At 36.3% G+C, this 24,409-nt stretch overlaps 1 protein-coding gene across 1 annotated transcript; it reads right to left on the reverse strand.

Moving 5' to 3' along the window:
• Positions 1–767: 767 nt before the first annotated feature.
• On the reverse strand, positions 768–23,759 carry LOC129270315 (uncharacterized). Its single transcript, XM_064106050.1, has 5 exons — positions 23,617–23,759; positions 15,731–15,819; positions 7,967–8,096; positions 7,010–7,077; positions 768–2,293 (listed from the first exon to the last, which is right to left on the reverse strand). Exons 1-5 carry the CDS (start codon positions 23,757–23,759, stop codon positions 2,040–2,042), a joined length of 684 nt encoding a protein of 227 aa, XP_063962120.1. The 3' UTR covers positions 768–2,039.
• Between the last annotated feature and the right edge of the window lie 650 nt (positions 23,760–24,409).

The following is a 24,409-nucleotide window of genomic DNA, read 5'->3' on the forward strand; positions in this document are numbered from 1 at the left end:
AATTAGGAATAGGATGCATCAGTTAATCTATTTTTAACCATTAATGCGAGCGCAAAGCGCGAACCAAATTTTTTTGGATAAACTGTCATGAAAAGGGGATTTTAAGTAGTTTGTTGCAAAATCAATATTGAGACATACATAAATCGCCAATCAAAATGCGAGCATGTAGCGCTATCTGATACGTTTTGACAATCAGACCTGAAAAGGGATATTTTGAAAACAAAATAGAATACACGAAAATGATAGGTACCTGATAAATCAAAATTTGCGAGCGCGCAGAGCGAGCAGAAAAATGTTAATATTCAGACCATAAAAATTTTATTTTTACAGAGCACTTTTTAAAAATTGATTTGCAAACCACATAAAATAATGAAAGTTCGATTTCCTAGGTGAAATATATATTGTATATTGACTTCCAAACTTGATATTTAAGATTAATATTGAACGAGATAGGCTGGGAATGCGAGCGCGAAGCGCGAGCGAAAATTTTAGTGACATGAAAGATTCTTTTTATTTTCCAAGTCTTCCCCTCATCTTATTTTATTGACTCGTCTTCCTCCTCTTCTTTTTTCCTCTCTTTTTCCTCCTTTTTTTTCTTTTTTTTTTGCTCCGCCAATAGGGGGGGGGGGGGGGCCCTCGGCCCCCCCCCCTGGATCCGCCTATGCATACGTTTTCATTCCCATTATTGATCCGCCGCCTAAAATGGATCATCCCCTGACCGGTAAACTTTGGAGTATGGTAACTCAATTGTGCATCATTTTTTTTTTACTTTGCGAATGTGTTGACACCCTCTATTTCCATTATCTAATTTATATAGTGTGTTGTTGTCTACCGTGTGCATTCTTAATGAATAATAATATTATGTATATTGTTACATATGTGATGATAATTCTTAATAATGATGATTTAATAATTAAAATTGATGACACTGCTAGTACACTTACTGCTGCTGCTACTGTTACTGGTGACTGGTATTTTTGACCATTAGTGTCATTAAATATACAGAACAATTGAAACATTTATGATTACTTATATTTAAAAAATGAAAGTATAATACAAAATGCCTTGAAAAAGCCTTGAAAATGCCTTGAAATGCCTTGAAATTGCAAGGCTCAAAATCCTCAAGGCCAAGGCCCTCTCAAGGCCAAGCCTTTGAAAAAATAGGCCTTAAGGCGCCTTAAGGCCAAGGCCGAGCATCAAGGCACTACAACACTGAGATTATACAGTACACAAAATACATGAAATAGTAAAAACTAATGATATATTTCAAACACAAGAATAGTGATAGGCAGTGAAACGAAGAAAAATGTAATCATCTCTTCATAAATTATGCTTACGATATTCATGATAAGCTCGGTTTCTTAACTTGTTTTTATCCGAATAAATATACTCATTTATATAATAAAGGCAAAGTGTATGGTTTATAAGAAATTCACACAAATGAATATTTACAAATTAATAAATTTACAGACTTTCATCACCTTCTTCTTCTCCTTTTCTTCTTCTTCTTCTTCTTCTCCTTCTCCTTCTTCATCTTCGTGCGCGTCTTCATGGCTTTTAACTTTAACCTTTCATGCACCTCTAACCTAAGTTTGTAGTACTTCTCCATGACACTGAAAAACTCAAATTAACGCTTTTGCATAATTAATTATCTAAATCATGTAAAGGTTGCATATGGCATTTTTTTCCCCACTTCGTCTAACTGTAATCTATTCTAATGCCCAGAGTGTATGATAATCCACTTCGTCTACATACATTTTTTACACTACAGTCGAGGTCAAATTTGTTGTATATAGATTATAATACATGGAGTGGGGCACGACCAAGTTATTGGATGTTATAGATTTAGCCTAAATTGAAATTTGAAAAAATGTAAATGGAATAAATGGCAATTAGACGAATTAAATGGTTTGTGGACAAACTGGCTGTGGACGAACTGGGACTAGACCATCATGAAGGATGAGACCAAATAGACAGTAAACAGAGTGGGTTTAGACCAAGTGGGAATTTAACCTACAGAATACCAGGGATGATGGAGATTACAGAATAACACAACCCTGATTGGTTTCCCTGTATTTCATGACCTTGTCACCAACGAGGCAGCATTGATAGAGGGCTTCAAGGAGAACCAGATGCTTCTCGGCATCATACTCGTGATCAGACGTGGTGTAGTTCTCGACCTCGTACACGTAATCGATGCGCTGCTGCTGCAGTCCCGTCAGGAAATCACCGATGATTTCTTCCCGTACGTCATGGTGTTTCCGGTGGGTGATGACCACGATAGGCGGTTGCCCTGCAACCAGGATTATTATCAGTAACAGACAATGAATTGGCATAAATTGATAATTGGATTATAATGAATTGATTGATCAATAATTGATATATATTGATGAATAAAGTAAAATAATAATTATATAACCAAATTGATAAGCATAAACATAAGCATTGATAAGCATAAACGAAACATGAAAATATTTACATGACAAGCAAACGGTTGCATTGGATAATTATATGCTGTTTTTCCGAATAAAGATGAACATTTTTTCACCTCAACATTACTCAACAGCAACACCTCAACAGTCCCCTTACTATAATGACGGGGATGTGGTATAACGATAAAGTGACTAATAAAGGGGGGGGGGTTGAGGAGAGCGAGTTGAAAATGGTTTTTATCATCAATAATCAACATCATTTATTTCATAGATTTTGCTTGTGAATTAAATCGGTCAGACATTGAAGGAAATTTCTTCAAAATTGTAAATTTGGAAAATGAAAATGATCTTTCAAACACAATAGCCTGTGTTCATGCCCTCGATAAGGAAATTTAGTTTTGGTTGGACTTCCATTTTGCCTTTCTTTCTTTTGGCGCAGGCCGCAGGTATATAGTTTTGTATGGTGGCCCTGAGGGGACATCGCAAATCGACTAAATCGCGAATATTCACGACGAAATTGGCGACGAAATTCACGACGTCGCCAATGTCGTCGTGAATTTCGTCGTCAATTTGAATATTCACGACAAAATTGGCGACGAAATTCACGACATCGTGAATTTCGTCGCGAATTATTCACGACGAAATTCACGACGTCGTGAATTTCGTCGTGAATTTGTTTTGCTTGTCTGGGCGGTATGCGGGTTGGAACCAATTCGTCTGCTGCTAATTCCTCCACTCACAACAGGGTCTACATTCATTTAGTCTAATGCAATTCTGTCCATTAACTTTTCGCCTAACAACCATATGGTCCAATAACCATTTGGTCCAGTCATCACTTCGTCTAATCACCAGTTCGTCTATGACCATTTCGTCTCATAACTAGTTGGTCTAATATCAATTTTATTTTCCTTAATTTTGCCCAATTAACACTTAGTTCAATAAGACCAAATGGCATATGGAATAAATGGCAATTGGACCAACTTGGTTATTAGACGAAATGGCAGTTAGACCATGTGGATAGTGGACGAAACTGATGGAAGACCAAAATGATAGCAGACGAGTTGGCATTAGACCAATTGAAAATAAACCATTGAAACGACAGAACGATGTCCACTGCTATCCATATGCATAGGCGGATCCAGGGGATGGGGCCGAGGGGCCCGCCCCCCCCCCCCTATTGGCGGAGCAAAAAAAGGGAAGAAAGAAATTTTAAAAAAGGAGGGAAAAGAGAGGAGAAAAAAAAAAGAAGAGGAGGAAGACGAGTGATAAAAATAAGGGGAAGACATGGAAATAAAAAGAATCTTTCATGTCACTATATACAATTTTCGCTCGCGCTTCGCGCTAGCATTGCCTGTTAGGTGTTCCAGGGGCGGATTCAGCCTTCGCCAATAGGGGGGGGGGGGCCCGGAATTATTTTTCAGCCATATTTTCCCCGATCGGCCGCTCGAAGATGATTTTTGGTTTCTGTGAAGGGATAGTCTTGTTATAAATCAACATAAATATATAATATCATAATCCTTATTTAATGTGAGCACGAAGCGCGAGCTAAATTTTTTGGAAATCTTTTTTTTCCCCTAAAATTCGAACATTCTGGGCAATGTTTGTTTCCTAAAAAAGATGTGTATGCAAATAAATAATTGCTACGAACGCGAAGCGCGAGCAGAAATAAACTGGTGGAAAAGGTACCTGATAAAGACTGCATGCAGTTAGTCATAAAGACGTTATATATTTTAAAAATCAAATAATGCGAGCGCGAGCTAATTTTTTTGACATTTTTACCTAAAGAATGGAAATTCTTAGGACTTTTTGTAACTTAAACATAGTAGGTAAATAATAAACAATTGATAAGAGCGCGAAGCGCGAGATGAAAATTTTTGACATTTCTACATAAAGAATGGAAAATTTTAATCAATTTTTGTAATCGTGACCAGGATAGCTATATAACTAAAAAATTGATGCGAGCGCGAAGCGCGAGCGGAAAAATTCGAGATTTAGACCTAAATACGGGACACTCTATTCATGTTTTGTAAATTTTGAAAAGAATGAGTAATTCCTACATTAATGACGCGAGTACAAAGCGCGAGCAGAAAATTGTTTATATTGTGATCTGAAACTGGATAATGATTAAAATAGAGAACAAGTTGAATATCTGAACATGTGCTCGCGTGTTTCATATTTAGACCTAGAATCTAGGCATTCTAAATACATCTTTTATCATGAAGCGCGAGCTTTAAACTATTTGATATTCCGATCTGAAAAAAGAGTCAATTTCAGCTCTATATTTCAATAACTTTGTAAGAAAATTGTAAGGTGGATATGGATCGCACAGAGCTGATTTTTTTCATTATAATTACTTTGAGTTTTGACTTAGGACCGGTACATCCTTAGGACATGTAGGACATGTCATTATATGAAAATGATTACTGTCCTCCTATTCCTCTTGCTAAGCGCGAGATGAAACAAAAGGGACAATTCAATTATTAAACTAATATCTTATTCATTAATGCCTAATGAGGGCGCGAAGTCTGATGGTATTATGGCCTGAAAACTGGACATTTCAAGCACTTTTGTAATTATAAATAGGATGCATCAGTTAATATATTTTTAACAATTAATCTGTCATATTTACAGAGCACTTTTTAAAAATCAATTTGTAAATCACGCAAAATAATGAAAGTTTGATTTTCGAGATGAAATATGTTTTGTATATTGACTTCCAAACTTGATATTTAAACTCCATATTGAACAAGATATGAAAATCACCTAACAGGCAATGTGAGCGCGAAGCGCGAGCGAAAATTTTATATAGTGACATTAAAGATTATTTTTATTTCCATGTCTTCCCCTCATCTTACTTTATTCACTCGTCTCCTCCTCTCCCTTTTTTCTATCTCTCTTTTCCCTCCTTTTTTTTCTTTCTTTTTGTTTTTGCTCCGCCAATAGGCGGGGGGCGGGGCCCTCGCCCCCCCCCCTCTCCCCTGGATCCGCCTATGCATATGGATAGCAGTGGACATCGTTCTGTCGTTTCAATGGTTTATTTTCAATTGGTCTAATGCCAACTCGTCTGCTATCATTTTGGTCTACCATCAGTTCGTCCACTATCCGCATGGTCTAACTGCCATTTCGTCTAATTACCAAGTTGGTCCAATTGCCATTTATTAATTCCATATGTCATTTGTTCTAATTGAACTAAGTGTTAATTGGGTGAAATTAAGAAAAATAAAATTGATATTAGACCAACTAGTTATGAGACGAAATGGTCATAGACGAACCGGTGGTTAGACGAAGTGATGACTGGACCAAATGGTTGTTAGGCGAAAAGTTAATGGACAGAATTGCATTAGACTAAATGAATGTAGACCCTGTTGTGAGTGGAGGAATTAGCAGCAGACGAATTGGTTTCAACCCGCATACCGCCCAGGCAAGCAAAACAAATTCACGACGAAATTCACGACGTCGTGAATTTCGTCGTGAATAATTCGCGACGAAATTCACGATGTCGTGAATTTCGTCGCCAATTTCGTCGTGAATATTCGCGATTTAGTCTATCTGCGATGTCCCTTCAGGGCCACCATAGTTTTGATCATAATTTTAAAAGCCATTGCAAAATTTCCATTGAACAGGGCTTTGAAAGAGTAGACCTTAAAGGACAAGTCCATCCCCAAAAAAGTTGATTTGAATAAAAGGAGAAAAATCCAACAAGCATATATTGAAAATTTCATAAAATCGGATGTAAGATAAGAAAGTTATGACATTTTAGAGTTTCGCTTAATTAAAAACAAAAACAGTTATATGCACATCCCGGTCGGTATGCAAATAAGGAAACTGATGACATCACCCACTCACTATTTCTTTTGTATTTTATTATATGAAATATTCTAATTTTCTCCTCATTATTGTCCAGTGAAACAAAGTTTTATTTCACCCTGAACAAGTTGAATTGCCATTGCTTAACATTTTATGGTTCAGTCAAGTTGGTCTTTATTGTCAAATCTGCAAAATTTGAAATAATGTATAATTCGAACAATAAAAAACAAAAGAAATAGTGAGTGAGAGCCATCATCGATTCTCTCATTTGCATGTGACTAATATGTGCATAAAACTATTTTGTGAAAAATAAGCGAAACTTTAAAATGTCTTAACTTTCTTATTTTACATCCGATTTTGTTAAAATTTTCAGCATTATGATTTTTCTTTATTGATTCAAATTAACATTTGTTTGAGGTGGACTTGACCTTTAAATTTTGAAGCCAAATTTATTGCTAGCTCGGTAGCTTCACTATTTGCTTACAGTCATGCTTTCTTACAGTGTACGCTAACGAATGTAGAGGGCAGCAACACACGTTTAAAGTTCAACTTCATTGTAATAATAATAAGTTAACTTCATTGTAATAATTTTGAAAATGTGTAAGCTCATTGATATTGATATATTTATTTGTTTCGTATACATGTACAAAATCTTGATTTATATGAATTGTGATTGTAAACTTATTGATTTGAAAGAGGAAGAAAATAAAATATTATTCAAAAAAAAAAAAGTAAAAAAAAAAAAAAAAAAACCCGATGAGGTTACATACCAGTCATTTTTTTTATCTGATCAATGAGTTCGGTCAAGTCTTCGGCTCGGAGGCTTAGGTTCAAAGCACTTTTTCATTAAAGAAAGGAAAAAAATAATGAAATCATTAAACATATTAATCTTCTTAGATGGATCGAGATAATCAAAAGGAAACAAATACCAAAATACAGTGTCGATTGATGATTAAATATGCATTCGGTATAGTTATTGGCGCCCTATATTATTAGTTGAAGGCCTCCATCAACTTCAGATGAATTTTGATGCAAGTTCAAAAAATGGGCTGCAGTGTACACATAAATGGTCTTAAAATATTGTCAGTTTGCCTTGAACTTTTGTTTCGTGATAGTTTCGTTGACTACACACATACCTTATCTTTTTTTTAACCTAAATTACAATAAGATGTAGAAAACAAAAAATATGATTAGACAAGAAATGGAGAACTCCGGGGAATCTAAACGAAGTGGCATTTAGATTTTTTTTTGCCAAGCAGGTAAGGTACCAAGTAAATAATTATGTTTTTAACCCAATACTAGCAATTGGACCAACTTGACATGAAACCAAAAATTCCAATTGGCGTTGTACGATTAGAAGGGGTACCTTAGGCTGAAAATTATGTGATTTGAATAGATTAACAACAAAATTGATGATTTCATCAGACTTGGACAATGTAGTCTAGAATAAATTATAACCATTCAAATTTTTGTATTATGTCAGTGAAAAGTTCTTTGTAAGGCCTCTTGAATATGCAATGGAAGAACTGTTGATATCATATCCCCATTTTTTCTTTTGTCTATAATAAATTTAAAATTTTGAAATTACGTTTATTCAATATTTGTAGTCCAAGAATGGAAAAGTATGATTAACTGCTGATTTACTCTATAACCATTGATGGACTTAATACAATGAAGACATGTTTAACACATATGAAGATATGAAAAAGTGTAAATATATCCCTTACCTGATGACGATAATGGCGCAGTGGATTTCACATTCTGCTTTAGCCTTGAAGGTCCTCTCTAACCCAGCTACCAGGCCTCGTAGAAAACCAATATCCCATTCAACTTCTTGCTCATCATTATACACACCAGCTGTTACGTAATAAAGACAAACATTCACCATTTTATGAGAAAAAGTTTTAAAAGTTCAACAAAATACATGAACGACTGTTTATAATGAAATAAATAACAAAAGTCACGTAATGTATAGAAGTAGACGAATATGCCGATATTTATGTTCATATTACATTGTTTTCTCCTTTCTTTAGTAATATCTCACACTCTTTATCGTTGCCTTCCTCCACTCTGTCACTCACTTCTTTCTTTCTTTCTTTCTTTCTTTCTTTCTTTCTTTCTTTCTTTCTTTCTTTCTTTCTTTCTTTCTTTCTTTCTTTCTTTCTTTCTTTCTTTCTTTCTTTCTTTCTTTCTTTCTTTCTTTCTTTCTTTCTTTCTTTCTTTCTTTCTTTCTTTCTTTCCTGTTCTTTCTGCCAACAATTATCTTATGTTAAATTTGTCAAGACATTATTACCGATAGGACATGCGTCGTTAATTAAAAAATGGATTATGCTTAACTTAGAACGAATGGATATTGCATGTATCCCCCCTTGTTTTTTGTTTTTTTGTTTAATAGTGTATATAGGATTATTTTGATATTTCTGAAAATCAAGCTCTCTCTTGATGTATTTGATAAGTATCATCATACACGTCACAAAAAGTTGTTTAGTCCTTTACGTGGAAGCGCCGTGGTGTAGCGATTCTGACTCTCGCCTTGTAATCAGAGGGTCGTGTGTTCGAATCCCACCATGGCCTAGCGTCCTTTGGCAAGGCGTCAATCTCAATTTACCACTCTCCACCCAGGTGGGTACCCGGTAGGATGCGAAAGCCTATGTAGTGTGCCTAAACATAGTATGGAGTCTTGCAATTGAGTCTTGGAACTCTTGTTGGAACGCTCCCCAGGGAGTGGAGATGGTGCATACATTGTATGCGGGCATGCAAGGATCCAATGACAGGGGTAATAATATATCTGTAAAGCGCTTAGAGACGTCGTTCCGATGTATTAAGCGCTATATAAATGCGGACCTATACAGACCTATACCCCATCTATGAAACGCGAGCGTGGTCATCTAGCATCAGTTGCATACAACATTCGCAGAACCAAGCAGTTGAAAACCAGGAGAAAGAACCAAATTACTGCTCCAGACTAAAAACCAAACGCACCTTTTTCACAGTGGTCAACTTGGACCGACTAGAATTACTTATCACATGCAACACCATGACTATGAATCTATGAAATCATATTCAGTGAATAATAGGAGACTGAGTCCAATTCGATCCCCATAGTTCAGCAAGGAAGAATGGAGTAGGCCTGATCCCTCTTCTATGCAGGTATTATCCCCATTTGAAAATTGCTAAATAATTAATGAAATTAAACTTGTCCCATTTTCATCCATCAAAATGATCCCTTCATTATGAATTGAAACTTGAGTAATTATGTAAGCCGAAATTGAAACAAATTCAAACAATAATTTATATTGCCATGATTACTGTACATGTTTACCTAATACAGTTAATACAACTGCATTTTCTCTTATTATTACTGGATCCTAGATTGTTTGACCCTTTCCAGTAATAACTGATGTCACTTTCATTTTTCATGCATAATTATTGGAATTTTATGTTTTCTTAAATGAATACATTATTGCATTTTCCCTTTTACAATTTGACTAGATTTTGGGGGGCATAGCCCTGAAACCCATAGTATGTTATGTAGACTGGTAAATTGAAACAATAACCTCTATTGCTGTGATTACAGTACATGATTAGCCAGTCAATACAACTGCATTTTCTTATTGTTCATGTTCTTACTGGATTCTAGATTGTTTGACCCTTTCCAATAATTAATGTCATTTTTATTTTTCAAATTATTGGAATTTTATGTCTTCTTTAATGAATACATTTTACATTAAGATAAGATGTTGTGCTTAGTCCAGAAAGCCATAGTAGGTTATGTAGACTGGTACATTACAGGTACATGTAAGTAATATTGACTATTAATGTATGTTCCTCTGGTCATGTCATGCATGCTTCCTTTATTTCATTTTTTTTTTCACCAATATCATCCAAATGGATTGAGGTAAATACCATTACCTCAAACGGATAAATAGACAATAGTGTGCTAGATTGTGTCAGGAACCTGGGAACGATTTTTTCAGTGGGGGTGCTGAAATCTCTCCTAAAAGGTGGGGGGACACCCGCACCCACACAAACACACCCTCACCCACATATATATATATATATATGACAGTCACTTCTTAGCTTTCTTCTTATAAAAGAACATAGATATATAATTAGATAACTCGAGCGCGAAGCGCGAGCTATTTTTTTTTTTGGGGGGGGGGGGAATTTCATGTATTTTGTCCTAAAAATTTAAAATTTTGAGCATTGCTTGTGGTTCTGAACAAGATGCGTATGTAACAAATAATAACTGCGAACGTGATCAGCGCGAGCAGATATTTCTATATAAGCTCTGGCCTAATCGAAAGGGACGTGTTATTTATTTATTCAGTTTTACAATGTATGTAAAAACAGGGTAGTCTTTTCAGATCCCAAAGGCCTGCTTTACAAAATAGCCCTGTAGACATAGAAAGATTTGTTTAAAAGGACTATTTATAAGGACTATTTGCAGTTACCCATTAAGACGATACATTTATCAACAATCAAATAATGCGAGCGCGAAGCGCGAACTGAAAAATTTGACATTCCGACCTAAATACTGGATATTCTAAGCACTCTTTGTAATCATGAAAAGGATAGGTATATAAATATACAATTGATGCTAGCGTGAAGCGCGAGCGGAAATGAAATGAGATTTCAGACCTAAAAACATAACATAATGCGAGCGCGAAGCGCGAGCTGAAAAATTTGACATTCCGACCTAAATACTGGATATTCTAAGCACTCTTTGTAATCATGAAAATGATAGGTATATAACTATACAATTGATGCGAGCGGAAACAAAATAGAGATTTCAGACATATAAACGGGACATTCTAGTCGTGTTTTGTAAATCAAGAAAATGACGGGTAATTGGATATATTCTGACATTAATAATGTGAGCGCGAAGCGCGAGCAGAAATTTTTTGATATTCTGATCTGAAACTCCGCACTGAGTGTAATATGGTTTGAACAGATAAAGAAAAATCAGACGAACATAAGAATAAAGATTTGATCAGAATCCTACAAGGAATATCAAAGTTATTGCATTTTAAAAATTAACATTATTCCGGTGAAACAGTTTTAAGCATGTCTTCATTAATATTCAATGAGCAAACTGATGATGTCATATCCCCACTCGTTATTTTGTATTTTATTACATATAATTAGGTTTATTCAATATTTTCCCTTCAATAACCAAAAACAGTTTAATTGACAACTGATTTAGTCCATTAGATATTCTTTGCTGTATCTTATTTCATTATAAGGGAGACATATCATTCACACTGGTATGAAAAAAATGAAACAATTTTGATTCCATTTAATAACACAAAAAACAGGATAGTGGGGATGTGACATCTTCAACCTACATGGACGAAAATCCCAGAGGGGATAGGGGGACGTGTCCCCCTACCAAAATAGTAGGGGGACACAAGATCAAACGTCCCCCTAGTACTATTTTTGGTCTTTCATGATGGAGAAAACTACATCACTTCACAATCGAAATAATACATGTATTTTGGACTAAATGACCTTACATTTTGGGTGAAAACCTTTTTTTTTTTTTTTTTTTTTTTTTTTGGGGGGGGGCTTGTCAAATTTTGTTAGGGTTAAAATGACCTTACATTTAGGGTGATAACCTTTTTATTTTTTGTTTGCTTGTCAAATTTTACAGGCACTGGTCCCCCTACCTTTGGGGACAGATTTCCGCCCATGTCAACCCACATATTAAGTATTTATGACGACATGCATATCACCATTTTTATAAAATATTGCTGAACTGTAAAATTAAATAACTTAACTATTTGTTATCAGATTTTCATGAAATTTATTTATTTTGATAAAATATATTTGATATAAATATTTTCAGCCCGGAGTACCCCAAAAACAAGCTGCGTACCTGAATAAACATGCGTGCGCGTGTTTAGAGTTAGAACTAGTATCTGGGCATTCTACATACATTTTTTAATTATAAAAATCAATAATGCGGGAGCGAAGCGCGAGCAGAAAATATTTGATATTCCGATCTGAAAAAGCGTGAAGAATTTAAACACTATTTTAAGTACTGTGTCGGAAAATTCTGAAGGGGGGTTCTACAAAACGTCGTTCATTTTGATTACATTTCTGTCATTTATCATACCTACCACTAGCTTTCCAGGAGGTGCTGCCTATGGAAAATAATACATGCAGCACCCCCCAAATTTTGAGGGTGCTTCACCACCAGCATCCCCGCTTCCAAGGGCCATGGTGCAGGGCGAAAAAGACTGTGAAATTTGATTTCTATTGTCTGACTTTTAATTGTTTATACAAAACACGGGAGGTCGGGCGCGCGCACACTTGATTCGACATAAAACCTGGAAGTTTCAAGTCCAACCACACCCATATCCCATTATGTCCCTCCCTGCTATCGATTAGTGTGTAAACCATAGTGTTTAGGTTTATATAACTCTATGGTGTAAACTATGGTTATCACGTATCGCGCGCGACCACGTCTATTTCGGAATGCCGGAGCTTGATTGAGTCGCGTTATAGGAGGGATGTTATTGGAATATGTGAAAGACTATGTAAATGATTTGCGATTGTCGGATGTGATAATTATGTAAATTATAACATATTGAAAAAAATACAGGGGGGAACCTGATTTCGTGGGGGTGCTGCCTTTGGAAAATAATACACGCAGCACCCCCAGCACCCCCGCTTCCCAGGTCCCTGGATTGTGTACACCTTCATGCATGCATTATTCCTCTATTTGTAATATCTAGTGATCTACTCTAGTATCTACATAACTTCCTCTTTGTGTGGCCGAACCCTAGCCTGGTACCATTGCATATATTTTTCATCTTCTCTTCACTGCAACCGTTGAATGTTGATTCTATCATGCATGCCCTTTTAGTTATTCTAAATGACTGTTTTTGTTTTGCTGTTTGTTTTGTTCTTTCACCTTCATGTGAAATACCAACATTATCCAACTATAAAAATGAGTGAAGTCCTGTGTTCATTAGCTCTTTATCATGCCAAGCATGCTTGCATCATTATTCAACATTCTTTATTTGCCCTAGCAATAATAACATTACCCAATTAGAGAATGAGTAAAAATCTGTGTTTATTTGTGAGCCCGTGACCATGCTTGCCAAACATGCTCGCATCACCATTCATTGTCTGTTCTACTATCGATCTCAAGTTGAATAATCTACATTTTGTTTAAAAAAAATTGCTTTCTATAGTAATGTCTACCCTTTTGTGATAATAGCTTCCAATGGCTGGTTTTACCAAAATGGCAATCTTCCTTTATATTACCATTTGGTGTTTGAACATGTTAACTCCCAACCTTTTGTTCGCTTTCGCCGCACCTATAACATAATTAATGAGAATTTGGTGATTGGTATTCCTGATTGTTTCTCAGAATACAAAAAGGACTTGTGCTTAAATAATTATGTTCACTTATCATGCCACGCATGCCACGCATGCCATATCCCTCACATGTTTTAGTATCTTGCAAAAAATATATGTGCATGTTATTCAGCATTCGTCTATTTTACTATCGATTTCCAGTTGAGTAATCAACTCTTTGTGCATGATTATGGTAATGTCTGCCCTTTTGTGATAACTTCCAATGGCTGGCTTCACTAAATGGCAATCTTCCGTTATATTATCCATTTGGTGTTTGAACATGTTGGGCATGATCCCTTCTTTCAATTCGTTAACTCCCAACCTTTTGTTCGTTATAAAAAAAAATCTGCGTTTACTTGCCCTTGATCATGCCAAGCATGCTAGCATCACTTTTTATTGTCAGTTTTATTATGGATTTCAAGTTGAATAATCGACATTTTGTTTAAACAATTTACTTGTAAAGGCAATGTCTGCGTTTTGGTGATAATGACTTTCAATGGCTGGTTTCACCAAAATGGCGATCTTCCTTTTCTATTATCCATTTGATATTTCAACATGATGGGCATGGCCCCTTCTTTCAATTATTGACTTTTTTTGCTTGCTTTTACCACACCTATAGAGTATTTGGTGATTGGTATTCTTAATCGATTCTTAGAATATTAATAGGACTTGTGCTCAAATATGTTAAATTATCATGCCATGTATGTCGTATTCCTTTACTCATTATCAATAAATGTCTTAGTATCTTGCAAGTTTTCATGATAAAAGAATGCTAAAGATGTGCATAGTTAACTATGCTGTTTGATTGATGTCATGCAGGCCATACTCGTTACTCTTTCGTATTAGTCTTTTACTACTTTTGTCTTTTTTATTGTTCACCTTTGCAATGCCAACATTCTTCTATAAGAAAAAAGTAAAGAAACGTTTTCATTGTGAGCTATTGATCATGCCTTGCATGCTTGCATTACGCCTTTAGTCGATTTGACAGTCCCATAGGCTCAATACACCAACCTAGAAATGTCCTTTCCGATGAAGTTTTTTTCTTGATTCGTGTTCCCATGGGGTCCTAGAACAAATTCAGCTTGGTTGCCCAAACGGCAACCTTGGGCAATTTTGCTAATTTGCATAAATCCAAAATGGCCGCCACATGCCATCTTGAAAATCTAAATTTTGAACCCCTTGACCCAAAATGATGAATAATGACTCTTTTTAGGGGTTTAGGGGTGTGTAGAATCGATTTATGTTATCATTTTTGTAATGAAAGGTCATCTTCAGGTCAAATCCAAGATGGCCGCCAGATGCCATTTTGAAAAATTGACTTTTGATCCTCTTGCCCCAGAATGACGAGTAATACCTCTGTTTAGGGGTTTTGGGGTGTGTAGAATCCTTTTCTACTATACATTTTGCAATATAATGTCTTCTTCAGGTCAAATCCAAGATGGCCGCCAGAAGATGCCATTTTGAAAATTAACTTCTGAACCCTTTGTCCCAGAATCATGAATAATACCCCTTTCCCCGAGTTATTTGGTATGTTGCTTCTATTTCTGTTAAAAATTTTGCAATATTAGATCATCTTCAGATCAAATATTACATGTTCAAAATGGCCGCTAAACGCCATATTAAAAAAAAATACTTTCCGTGACTATTGAACCTTGAAGAAGTACTCTCCCTAAAAGCGTACACGCTGTCCTGAAGAGGTATACTATCATGTGTAGGAGATCATGTAAGGGAATTTCCGAAAGGTAAGAATGATTCATTTCTTATAATTGCTCCATTTTTAGTTCGAGGTCAAGTCATGTCTACGATGGTCAGATGGTTAATATATTTCGTCATTAACCGCTCAGTTTAGAATAAAACATTTAAGGTTTTGGCTATGAGCTATTTCGGGAGTTTTAATGCTTGTTTATGTCCAACCGTACTTTTGTAGTGAAAGGATCCAGTAATTTCTCCGTATTTTTACCATCCTTTTTATAACTATCATTGGACTTTTTATCCTGACAAGAGCCATTTACTCGGAGCGCACTATTTAGCCTCCTGCCATGCCTGATAGGTAGGTTCCCCCAAGACCGTTCCCTGGTCGTATCATTCCATGAGTACAGTTTGCTGGAACACCTTAATTGTACCTTTCCTCAGTTGAGTCAGTTCCTGTGAGCAGTGGCGTGGAGCAAGGCTGCGCCTGGCCTTGACAATCTTTGGGATCTTCTTCTCTAAGCTTCTCCAGTATGCATTTGGCGAATGCACAGAAGGCTTCTATATCTGTACCAACGCAGATAGGGAATTCAACATCGACCGACTACCTGCCAAAACAATGGTCAGAATGGTTCTCATTTGTGAGATCTTATACGGAAACGATGTAGCCACTGCCTCTCAAGAAGCAGGAGTACAGGACCGAGTGATACAGCCGCCTGCCATGTGCATGTAAGGAGTTTGGATCACCCATCAGCCTGTGAAACAGAAATCCTGATCGACTCAAGACACTGACTGTCCTCCAGATATATCTATCAACAGCACGCACTCGTCTGGTTGTGGTGGACTCCTCACCAACATTAGATCACCTATCTGCTTCTAGCTCCCTTTCACTGGACAAGGAGATAAGCATCAGGATAGGAAAGTCTGCCACAGTCATGGCAAAGCTCTTGTGCGAAAGTAAGTCCTGGAAAACGTACGCAAACCAAGTGGAAAAAAACAGATGCCCTTCAGCGTACGTGCTTGCATCCCCAGCTTATTCTCGTTCCCTAGTCATGTTAGTCAAAGGCGCCTCAAGTGGTTGGGGCATGTTCGCCAAATGAAACATTGGCGAATCCCAGCTTATTCTCGCTCCTTAGTCAAAGGCGCCTCAAATGGTTGGGGCATGTTCGCCGCATGAAACCTTGGCGATTCCCAGAAGGGGATTCGCAAATATAACGTGGGCTGTGTGCTTGGCCTCACCCCATTTGTAGATCACACCTTCGTTATAAAGACACCTGCAAACGTGACATAAAACTTGTCGGCATAGACACTAACACTTCTGAAGATGTAGATGATAGTCGCCATTCTATGGAGAGCTAATAGGTACAGGGGTCAAGACGTCAGAAAATAATCGGAACGCTAAATTTACAGACCAAAGACCTAGTAGGAAGAAGGCTAGGGCAGCATCTCTATCTATACCTGTCTCAGCACCATCCCCCTTCACCTGTACAAATTTTCTCTAGAGACTCTCTAGCCTCTCTAGAGCTGAGTTTTGCAGCCACTCTCGAAAATGTAAGACCTAGCGCTACACCATTGTCTTTTAAAATGAACTGATGCATACCGATCATTGGACACATTGATATAGGAAAAATATGGAGAAAACAGTTCCAAATTCAAATAAGACTCTAAAAGCCTATTCAGTACAAAAGTATGGATGGACATTAAAACAAATAAAAATACACACGAAATGGATCATAGCCAAAACCTAAAGAGGATTCATTCTAAGGTGAGCACTTAATGTCAAAATCTGACATCTTAGATGGGACTTCACCTTGACCTAAAACTTGAGAATTAATAAAAGAAAATTCTTACTGAAATCCCTTTAAATTAGCTCTTACAAGTAGTATAAGTAGTTCTTCAAGATAGCGTTTGGCGGCCATCTTGGATTTGATCTGAAGATTATCCTTATGCAAAATTACAACATAAATTGAATCAACATACCAAATGACTCACAAATAGAGTTAATATTCATTATTCTGGGGCAAAGGGTTCAAATGTTAATATTTCAAGATGGCGTCATATGGCGGCCATCTTGGATTTGACTTGAAGATAACATTATATTGTAAAATAGATAGCAGAAATGGATTCTACACACCCCTAAACCCCGAAACAAAGGTATTACTCATCATTCTGGGGCAAGGGGTTCAAATTTAATTTTTCAAGATGGCATCTGGCGGCCATCTTGGATTTGACCTGAAGATGACCTTATAATGCAAAAATAATAATAGGAATGGATTCTACACGCCCCTAAACCCCTAAAAGGAGTTATTCCTCATCATTTTGGGTCAAGGGGTTCAAAACTTTGGTATTCAAGATAGCATGTGGCGGCCATTTTGGATTTATGCAAATTAGCAAAATTATTTTATATTAGCAAAATCTGCTCATTAACACAGGGGCTTGCGGACTGACTGTTTGTGCCTAACTTCTATTGGTTGACTTTACTGAATGGTAATATTCCCTTGTAACTTCGATCTTATTGTATTATGCATGCATAAACGACTTTACTATATACGTACTTGAAATAATATCTTGATATTTGAATTTGCTATATATATTTAGGTGTATGTCACTATAGTCCAGGATAGGCCCCATAGACAAGGGGTCGAACCTTGTTTTTTTAGATATACAATGTTTTTTTATGGTTTCTTGTCAATTCGAGGGTGCTGATTCCGAATCTGAATGATGCCACTCTTGTAACCTTGAGCATTTTCCGCAAATTGGCAAAATCCAATATGGCCGCCAAAATATGCAAATTACCCATGAAAATCATAAAATTGCCCACACATTAGCTATAAAATGCATGTAGTTGTTGTGCAGAAGTGAAATACCAATTGGAAAAGCGATATTTGACAAAATATTTATTTCATTGATATTCAAAATGGCCGCCATAACCCCTGTATACTTTATTATGTAGAATATGAATGGGGGAAATTTTTTTTTCAAACAAGAGCACTATTATTGCAGGTGATTGTGACCTGCGAGTGGACTACTGTCTGAAAACATGACTATTAACAAAACTATGTCATTTGTATACTATCTAATGTGATAAATGCTGTATTATGATATTCAAAATGGCTGTCATAGACCCCTTATACTGTGTACAATATATAAAAGGGGACAAATAATTTTCACAACCTTTGAATTTGTTTGACTTTAAAATGCCAATAACTGCGAAATATTGGTGTCACACTGTCTGACAAAAAGGATTTCTAACGAAACATATCATTAACCTTGCAATTTCGGTAATTATGCTGCATGTTGACATTCAAAATGGCTGCCATAGGCCCTATCTGTATGATGAACAAAGCGAATGAAGAAACTAATTTTCACAAGAGTAAAAACAATAAAATGAATGTAATTGTAATCTACGAGCGAAATATTGTCTAAAAACATGTTTTCTGGTGAAACATATCATTTCCTTTTTCATGCATGAGATAAATGCTGTATTGTAAAATTCAAAATGGCCCCTATGGGCCCTTACAGTATTATCTAAAATGTAAATGGGGACAAATACTTTTGAAAGAATTAGGATTTGCCTGACTATGAAATCCATATAATTATGTTGTATAAGGAAAATATTGTTTGAAAACGTGATTTTTTTTAATGAAATATAAAATTTCCTCTCCCATGTAGGTGACAAATACTGTATTTTGACTTTCAAAACGGCCGCACAAGCCCCTACAAATTCTGTAACATGCATATAGGGAAACTAATCATCACCAGAATGAGAACCAAAAACGCACGTAACTATGTGATGTATAGGTAAAATTTGGTCTTGAACATGATTTCTGACTAAATACATCACATAATGGTTGAGAAGGTAATAAAGGCCTTACTTTGAAATTCAAAATTGCTGCCATAGCCCAAAGTAGTATGTACATTGTAACTGGGGACAGATAATTTTGACAAAATTTTTACTATGAAAATGGCTTAATTTTGATGTAAGTGTTAAGTATTGTCTAAACCCAATGATTTCTAACGAAATGTATCATAGCTTGTGTCATAAAGGTGATGAATGCAGCTTTTTAAAAATGAAAAATGGCCGCCATAGTTCCTTATCTTAATATGTAAAATTTGAATGGGGAAAGATAATTTCCACAAAGAAACATATTGCAGCCATTTTGAAATTTAAATATAGCATTTATCACCTAAATAACATAAGAAATGATCTATTTGGTTAGAAATCATATTTTCAGACGATATTTCACTCATACATGCAACACCATTTAGTCAAGCTAAGCCAAATTCTGTTAAAATTATATGTTCCCATTCACAAAGTACATAATAAGCCTACCGTTAGGGCCTGTAGCGGCCATTTTAAAATACATTATTTATCACCTACCTGGCAGAATGAATGATATATCTTGTTAGAAATTATGTTTTCAGACAATATTTTACTCTTAAATCACAATTATATGCATGTTATGGTGCTGACTCCTGTGAAAATTGGTTTCCCAGATCGATTGTACATAATACAGTCAATGTCTTTTGGCGGCCATTTTGAAAGTCAAAATACAATATTTAACACAAATATGAAATCCGAATAATATATTTCGTTGCAAATTATATTTGAAGACAGTATTCCACTAATTTACCACAAAAAAATACGTTTTAGTGCTCACCTTGTGATTGTTTTTGTCCTCTCTCACATCGTAGATCACAATTTTAGGGCCTTTGGCGGCCATATTAAATATCAAAATACAGGGTTTATCACATACATGGCATGTTAAATAATAAATTTCGTTAACAATAATGTTTTTAGTCAGTATTCCACTCGTTTATCTTAACAAAATGCATTTTAGTGCTCACTCTTGTGATTTTTTTGTGTCACCATTCACATTGTACATAATAGTGTTAGGGCTTTTGGAGGCCATTTTGAATATCAAAATACAGGATTTATCACATAACTGACATAACAAATGATATATATCGTTAGCAATCATGTTTTCAGACATTGCTTCACTCATAGATCATAATTACTTGCATTTCAGTGCTCAATTTTGTAAAAATTAATTTTCCCCATTCATATTGTACAGGGGTCTATGATGGCGGCCATTTTGATATCAAGAAAATAAATATTTTGACAAAAATCATTTTTTCAGATATTATTTCACTCCGGCAGCACAATTGCATGTACTTTATAGCCAATGTGTGGACATTTTTATGATTTTCATGGGTAATTTGCATATTTTGGCGGCCATATTGGATTTTGCCAATTTGCAGAAAATGCTCAAGGTTACACGAGTGGCATCATTCAGATTCGGAATCAGCACCCTCAAATTGACAAGAAACCATCAAAAAACATTGTATATATAAAAAAACAAGGTTCGACCCCTTCTATCCTGGACTACTACAGGGATTCTCAAATAGCGGCGCGCGAGCCACTTGTGGCGCACCGAGCCTTGCGGAGTGGCGCGTGGGAACCGGTACGAAAAAAATGGAGAAAATATGTATGTAGAATTGATGTTTGATGATAATTTTACACAAAGGGAAAAAACAAGTCAGTTATACTTTAAACTTTATTGATTTTATTTTTATTTATTCTAACGCATTAGCGTACCTAAGGGGGGGAGGGGGACAGGGGGGCAGACTGCCCCCCTGACGAGTCACAACTCATGCAAGGGACGTATCCCTGCCCCCTGACGAGAACGTGAAGACTTTTTTGTTTTTTTGCTTGTCAAATTTTTTTGTGCTAAGAAATCCTTTATTTGTGGTTGAAGACCTTATTTTATTTTTTTTTTTGGTTGTCAAAATTTTTCGCGGACGAAATATCCTCCAAAAAATTTGCCCCCCTTCTGGAAAATCCTAGGTACGCCAGTGTTCTAACGTTATGGTTTTTATATGCTTGGTGTATGGATTCATGTGCGACTGTCAATAGTAGGCATGTGCATCATGTTATAGGTAGGCCTATAACAAATGATCTCTATGATCACAAGTGATCTGATAGCCCCGTTCGTCGGTTGGATATCTATCACGTTTTCAACTATTTTTTTACGGCTAGTAATTTCGCATTTCCAGATTATACATTGAAAATTGATGGAATTGCTCAGATGCAGCATTTGAAATGATGACAATAAATACATAATTTAACATTCTTATACTTGACAAGCCATGTTTTTAATCAACAACTTGGACTCCTGGCAAAACACATCATATCGGAAAATGTGGTGACATATATACAGATATAAAACAAAGTTCTTAATTTGCATATTAATTTGGCATCACGAAAAGTAAGTCGGGTAAGTTTTACCAACAAATAATTTTCACAGAAGTAAGGAGTTTTAGACATATTGAAAATCAGAAACTTTGTTTCCAAAGCCGATTATTTAAAATCCTAGGTTGTGAAAGAGAAATGTTGCAATATGTGCACGCCCTTGTGAACTAGCGGTGTTGTGAAAAGTCACTTATCATTTGAAAAATAATAAATTGTGTAGTTTGTTTGCATTTGTGTTTCTTGTATTGATATTAATTAGATCCTCTCTTGGCCATTTAAAAAGCCTCATATTCCAAAGCTTCAAGGGGCTCCGCCCCCTCGAGCCCACCAGGGGCCCTAGCTGGCCCTCCGCAATATTTCGCTCATTAGCGCTAGTGGAGCAGTACAGATTCTCAACAAGAAATGTGGAGCTTCAACAAAAGTAATTGCGAATGACTGCACTACATATTCTTTTATTTTGGAGCTTCTCACTTTATGTCCTCCGCCAATGTCTGTTTCGCTTATATTATGCTCGTTCTGTTCTCATTGACTTTGCATCGTTCACACTTAGAGGTCTTTGCCCTACGTTATCGGTTTTGTGTAAAGGCCACCGCACACCTTACGACTGTTCGCGATCCGATTTTGGAACAAATCGCATTTGCTCATTTTCTGAAAATGAGAATGGAACATATAATTTTATTTGAGGTTTAAATTCATTGAGAAAATACTAATATAACCATTTTGAAAGATTGCAAGCCTTTATTTCGGAGTAAAGGCCAAATTAGTTTCAAATCGTAGCCAATCGTACGACTGCTATGACGTCGTTACGACATAGATATTAAATTCGCTTTTATTCTAAGAAGGATGATAGCATAGTCACAGATTTGAACATAGGAATTCGTACGATGATTTAGAACATTACACAGTAAGATATTCCAAGTCTCAATGTTAGCATTTTATTCTGAAATCGGGTCGCAGACCAATCGTAAGGTGTGTGGTCGCCTTAAGAATCCATGTAATAGAGCATGAGAAAGCTTTGAGCTATTCGGGACATTCGGCAAGAGCGCCAAGAATTTTAAAACTGTTTAAAAATTTGAAGCGATCTGTCACGGATTGCGTAAAGCGGGGAGAGCGTATTAAAGCTTATCAAAGCGTCATAAAGCTTAACAAAGTCGTAGGAAAGCTTAACAGAGTTTAAGAGAGCTTGGTTCAAAGCGGTGACCCCAATTTTGATAATTTGCCCATAGGCCCTACAGTTAAGAATTCGTTCAGCCTGATTTTTACCGCTTACAGACCTTTGCAAGAAGTATTATAACACAAAAACCACTGAATGTGATTTTGGTATTTTTGGATCAGTTACTAAATGAAGAGTTGGTCTCTTCAATGAAACAAAAAATAATGAAACAAAAAACGACCGGAAGTGTACCGGGCATTTTTTTTATGGGACACCCTGTATAAAACATAATAACATAGAAAAGGCATTAGAATTAAAAAAAATAGAAAAACTGTTAAAAACTTTCAGTTTTCCACAAAGTTTTTTCTATTTATTTTTTTATTATATTTCATTTTTTTATTTTATAATGTTTTATATTTTATTTCCTTTGTTCTATTTTCTCTGTTACAATAAGGGTTATTTATCTCACATATAAAATTGATTTTCTTACAAATTTTTTTATTAGTAAGAAAATCAATTTGTAATAATCAATTTAACAAAAAATTGCGTATTTTAAAGATCTTTTATCGCACATATCTAAATTTCAAATTCTGCAACTTGATTCCTTTAAATTTTCACTCCTGATTTACAATAGTAGTATTATCTGATTTTTCATGGGTAAAAATCAATAAAGTCTGTATTTATATTTTTTACAAGCAGATGAAATACATAACAACAACAATAGCATCTTCACAAGTACACATAATACAAACTTATATTTTAAAAAAATGTGCATATGGGAGAATGTTCTTATTTCCAGACACAAAAGTCTTTATCTTCATCATCTGCTACTGACGATATATGAGCCACTCCTTTCTTAACTCAATCAGGAAGTACCACCCAGTCATTCTTTGTTGCCAGTCAACAGCACCCACTAGAGAGACGAAGTATTCTCTGAGATGATCTCTCTGATGTCTGGCATCCACAGTGGCGAGGTTCCCCCTTGCAGGTGGTTGCGGAACATCTTCCCAGTGAGGTCCATCTCTCCAGGCCCCTGGTGCGAAGTTGTGCTCTTCATCTTCGTGGTCCACCGTATTGGCTGCCAGCGCCACCCTCTTCCTCAGCAGGTTGTGGAGCACCACAGCAGTCTCCACCAAATCTCTGACGTTATACCTTATGTTCCAGTGTTCCCAACAGGCACCGGAACCTGTTGGCCACTAAAGGCATTCTCCACCACTCTTCTCCCCCTTGAGATCCTGTAGTTGCAGATCCTCTGTTCATCTGTCATCCCTCTTCTACTGTATGGCTTCATCATGTAACTCTTCAGGGCTAAAGCATCGTCACCCAGGATGATGTAGGGAATATCAGGCTGATTTTCTCCAGGGAGAGGGCATGGTGGGGGCAGCCCTATGGACCAATCTTATAGGCATTCGAAGAGCTCAGAGTCTGTGAATATCTGGGAGTCAGACATATGTCCTTTACCTCCCAGCTCAATCCAGATGAACTTGTATAGAGAAGAACCCCTTGTAGTTGTGGTAGAGACTGACTTGCTGGCTTCTTAATGGCTATGTGCTTTCCATCCAAGGCACCAATTGCATGGGGGATATTCCATCTCTGTTCAAACTGCTGGGCTAGGGTGCTCCATGCTTCAGGGGTGGTAGGTATGTTGAAGACCTCATTTTTATACGCCTCTACAATGGCCCTGCACACTCCTGGAATCAACTCTGA

Source organism: Lytechinus pictus, chromosome 10, assembly GCF_037042905.1.
Source record: "Lytechinus pictus isolate F3 Inbred chromosome 10, Lp3.0, whole genome shotgun sequence".
Lineage (NCBI taxonomy): Eukaryota > Metazoa > Echinodermata > Echinoidea > Temnopleuroida > Toxopneustidae > Lytechinus > Lytechinus pictus.

What these genes read in the sequence shown, in the direction of transcription:
- LOC129270315 (XM_064106050.1), bottom strand. Translation starts at nt 23,759, where the DNA reads ATGAAGAGCACAACTTCGCACCAGGGGCCTGGAGAGATGGACCTCACT. An exon ending in ACTGACTCAACTGAGGAAAG is followed by an intron (nt 8,097 to 15,730) that starts GTACAATTAAGG and finishes ATTACGTAACAG; the next exon opens with CTGGTGTGTATAATGATGAG. An exon ending in TCAGATAAAAAAAATGACTG is followed by an intron (nt 2,294 to 7,009) that starts GTATGTAACCTC and finishes TCCTGGTTGCAG; the next exon opens with GGCAACCGCCTATCGTGGTC.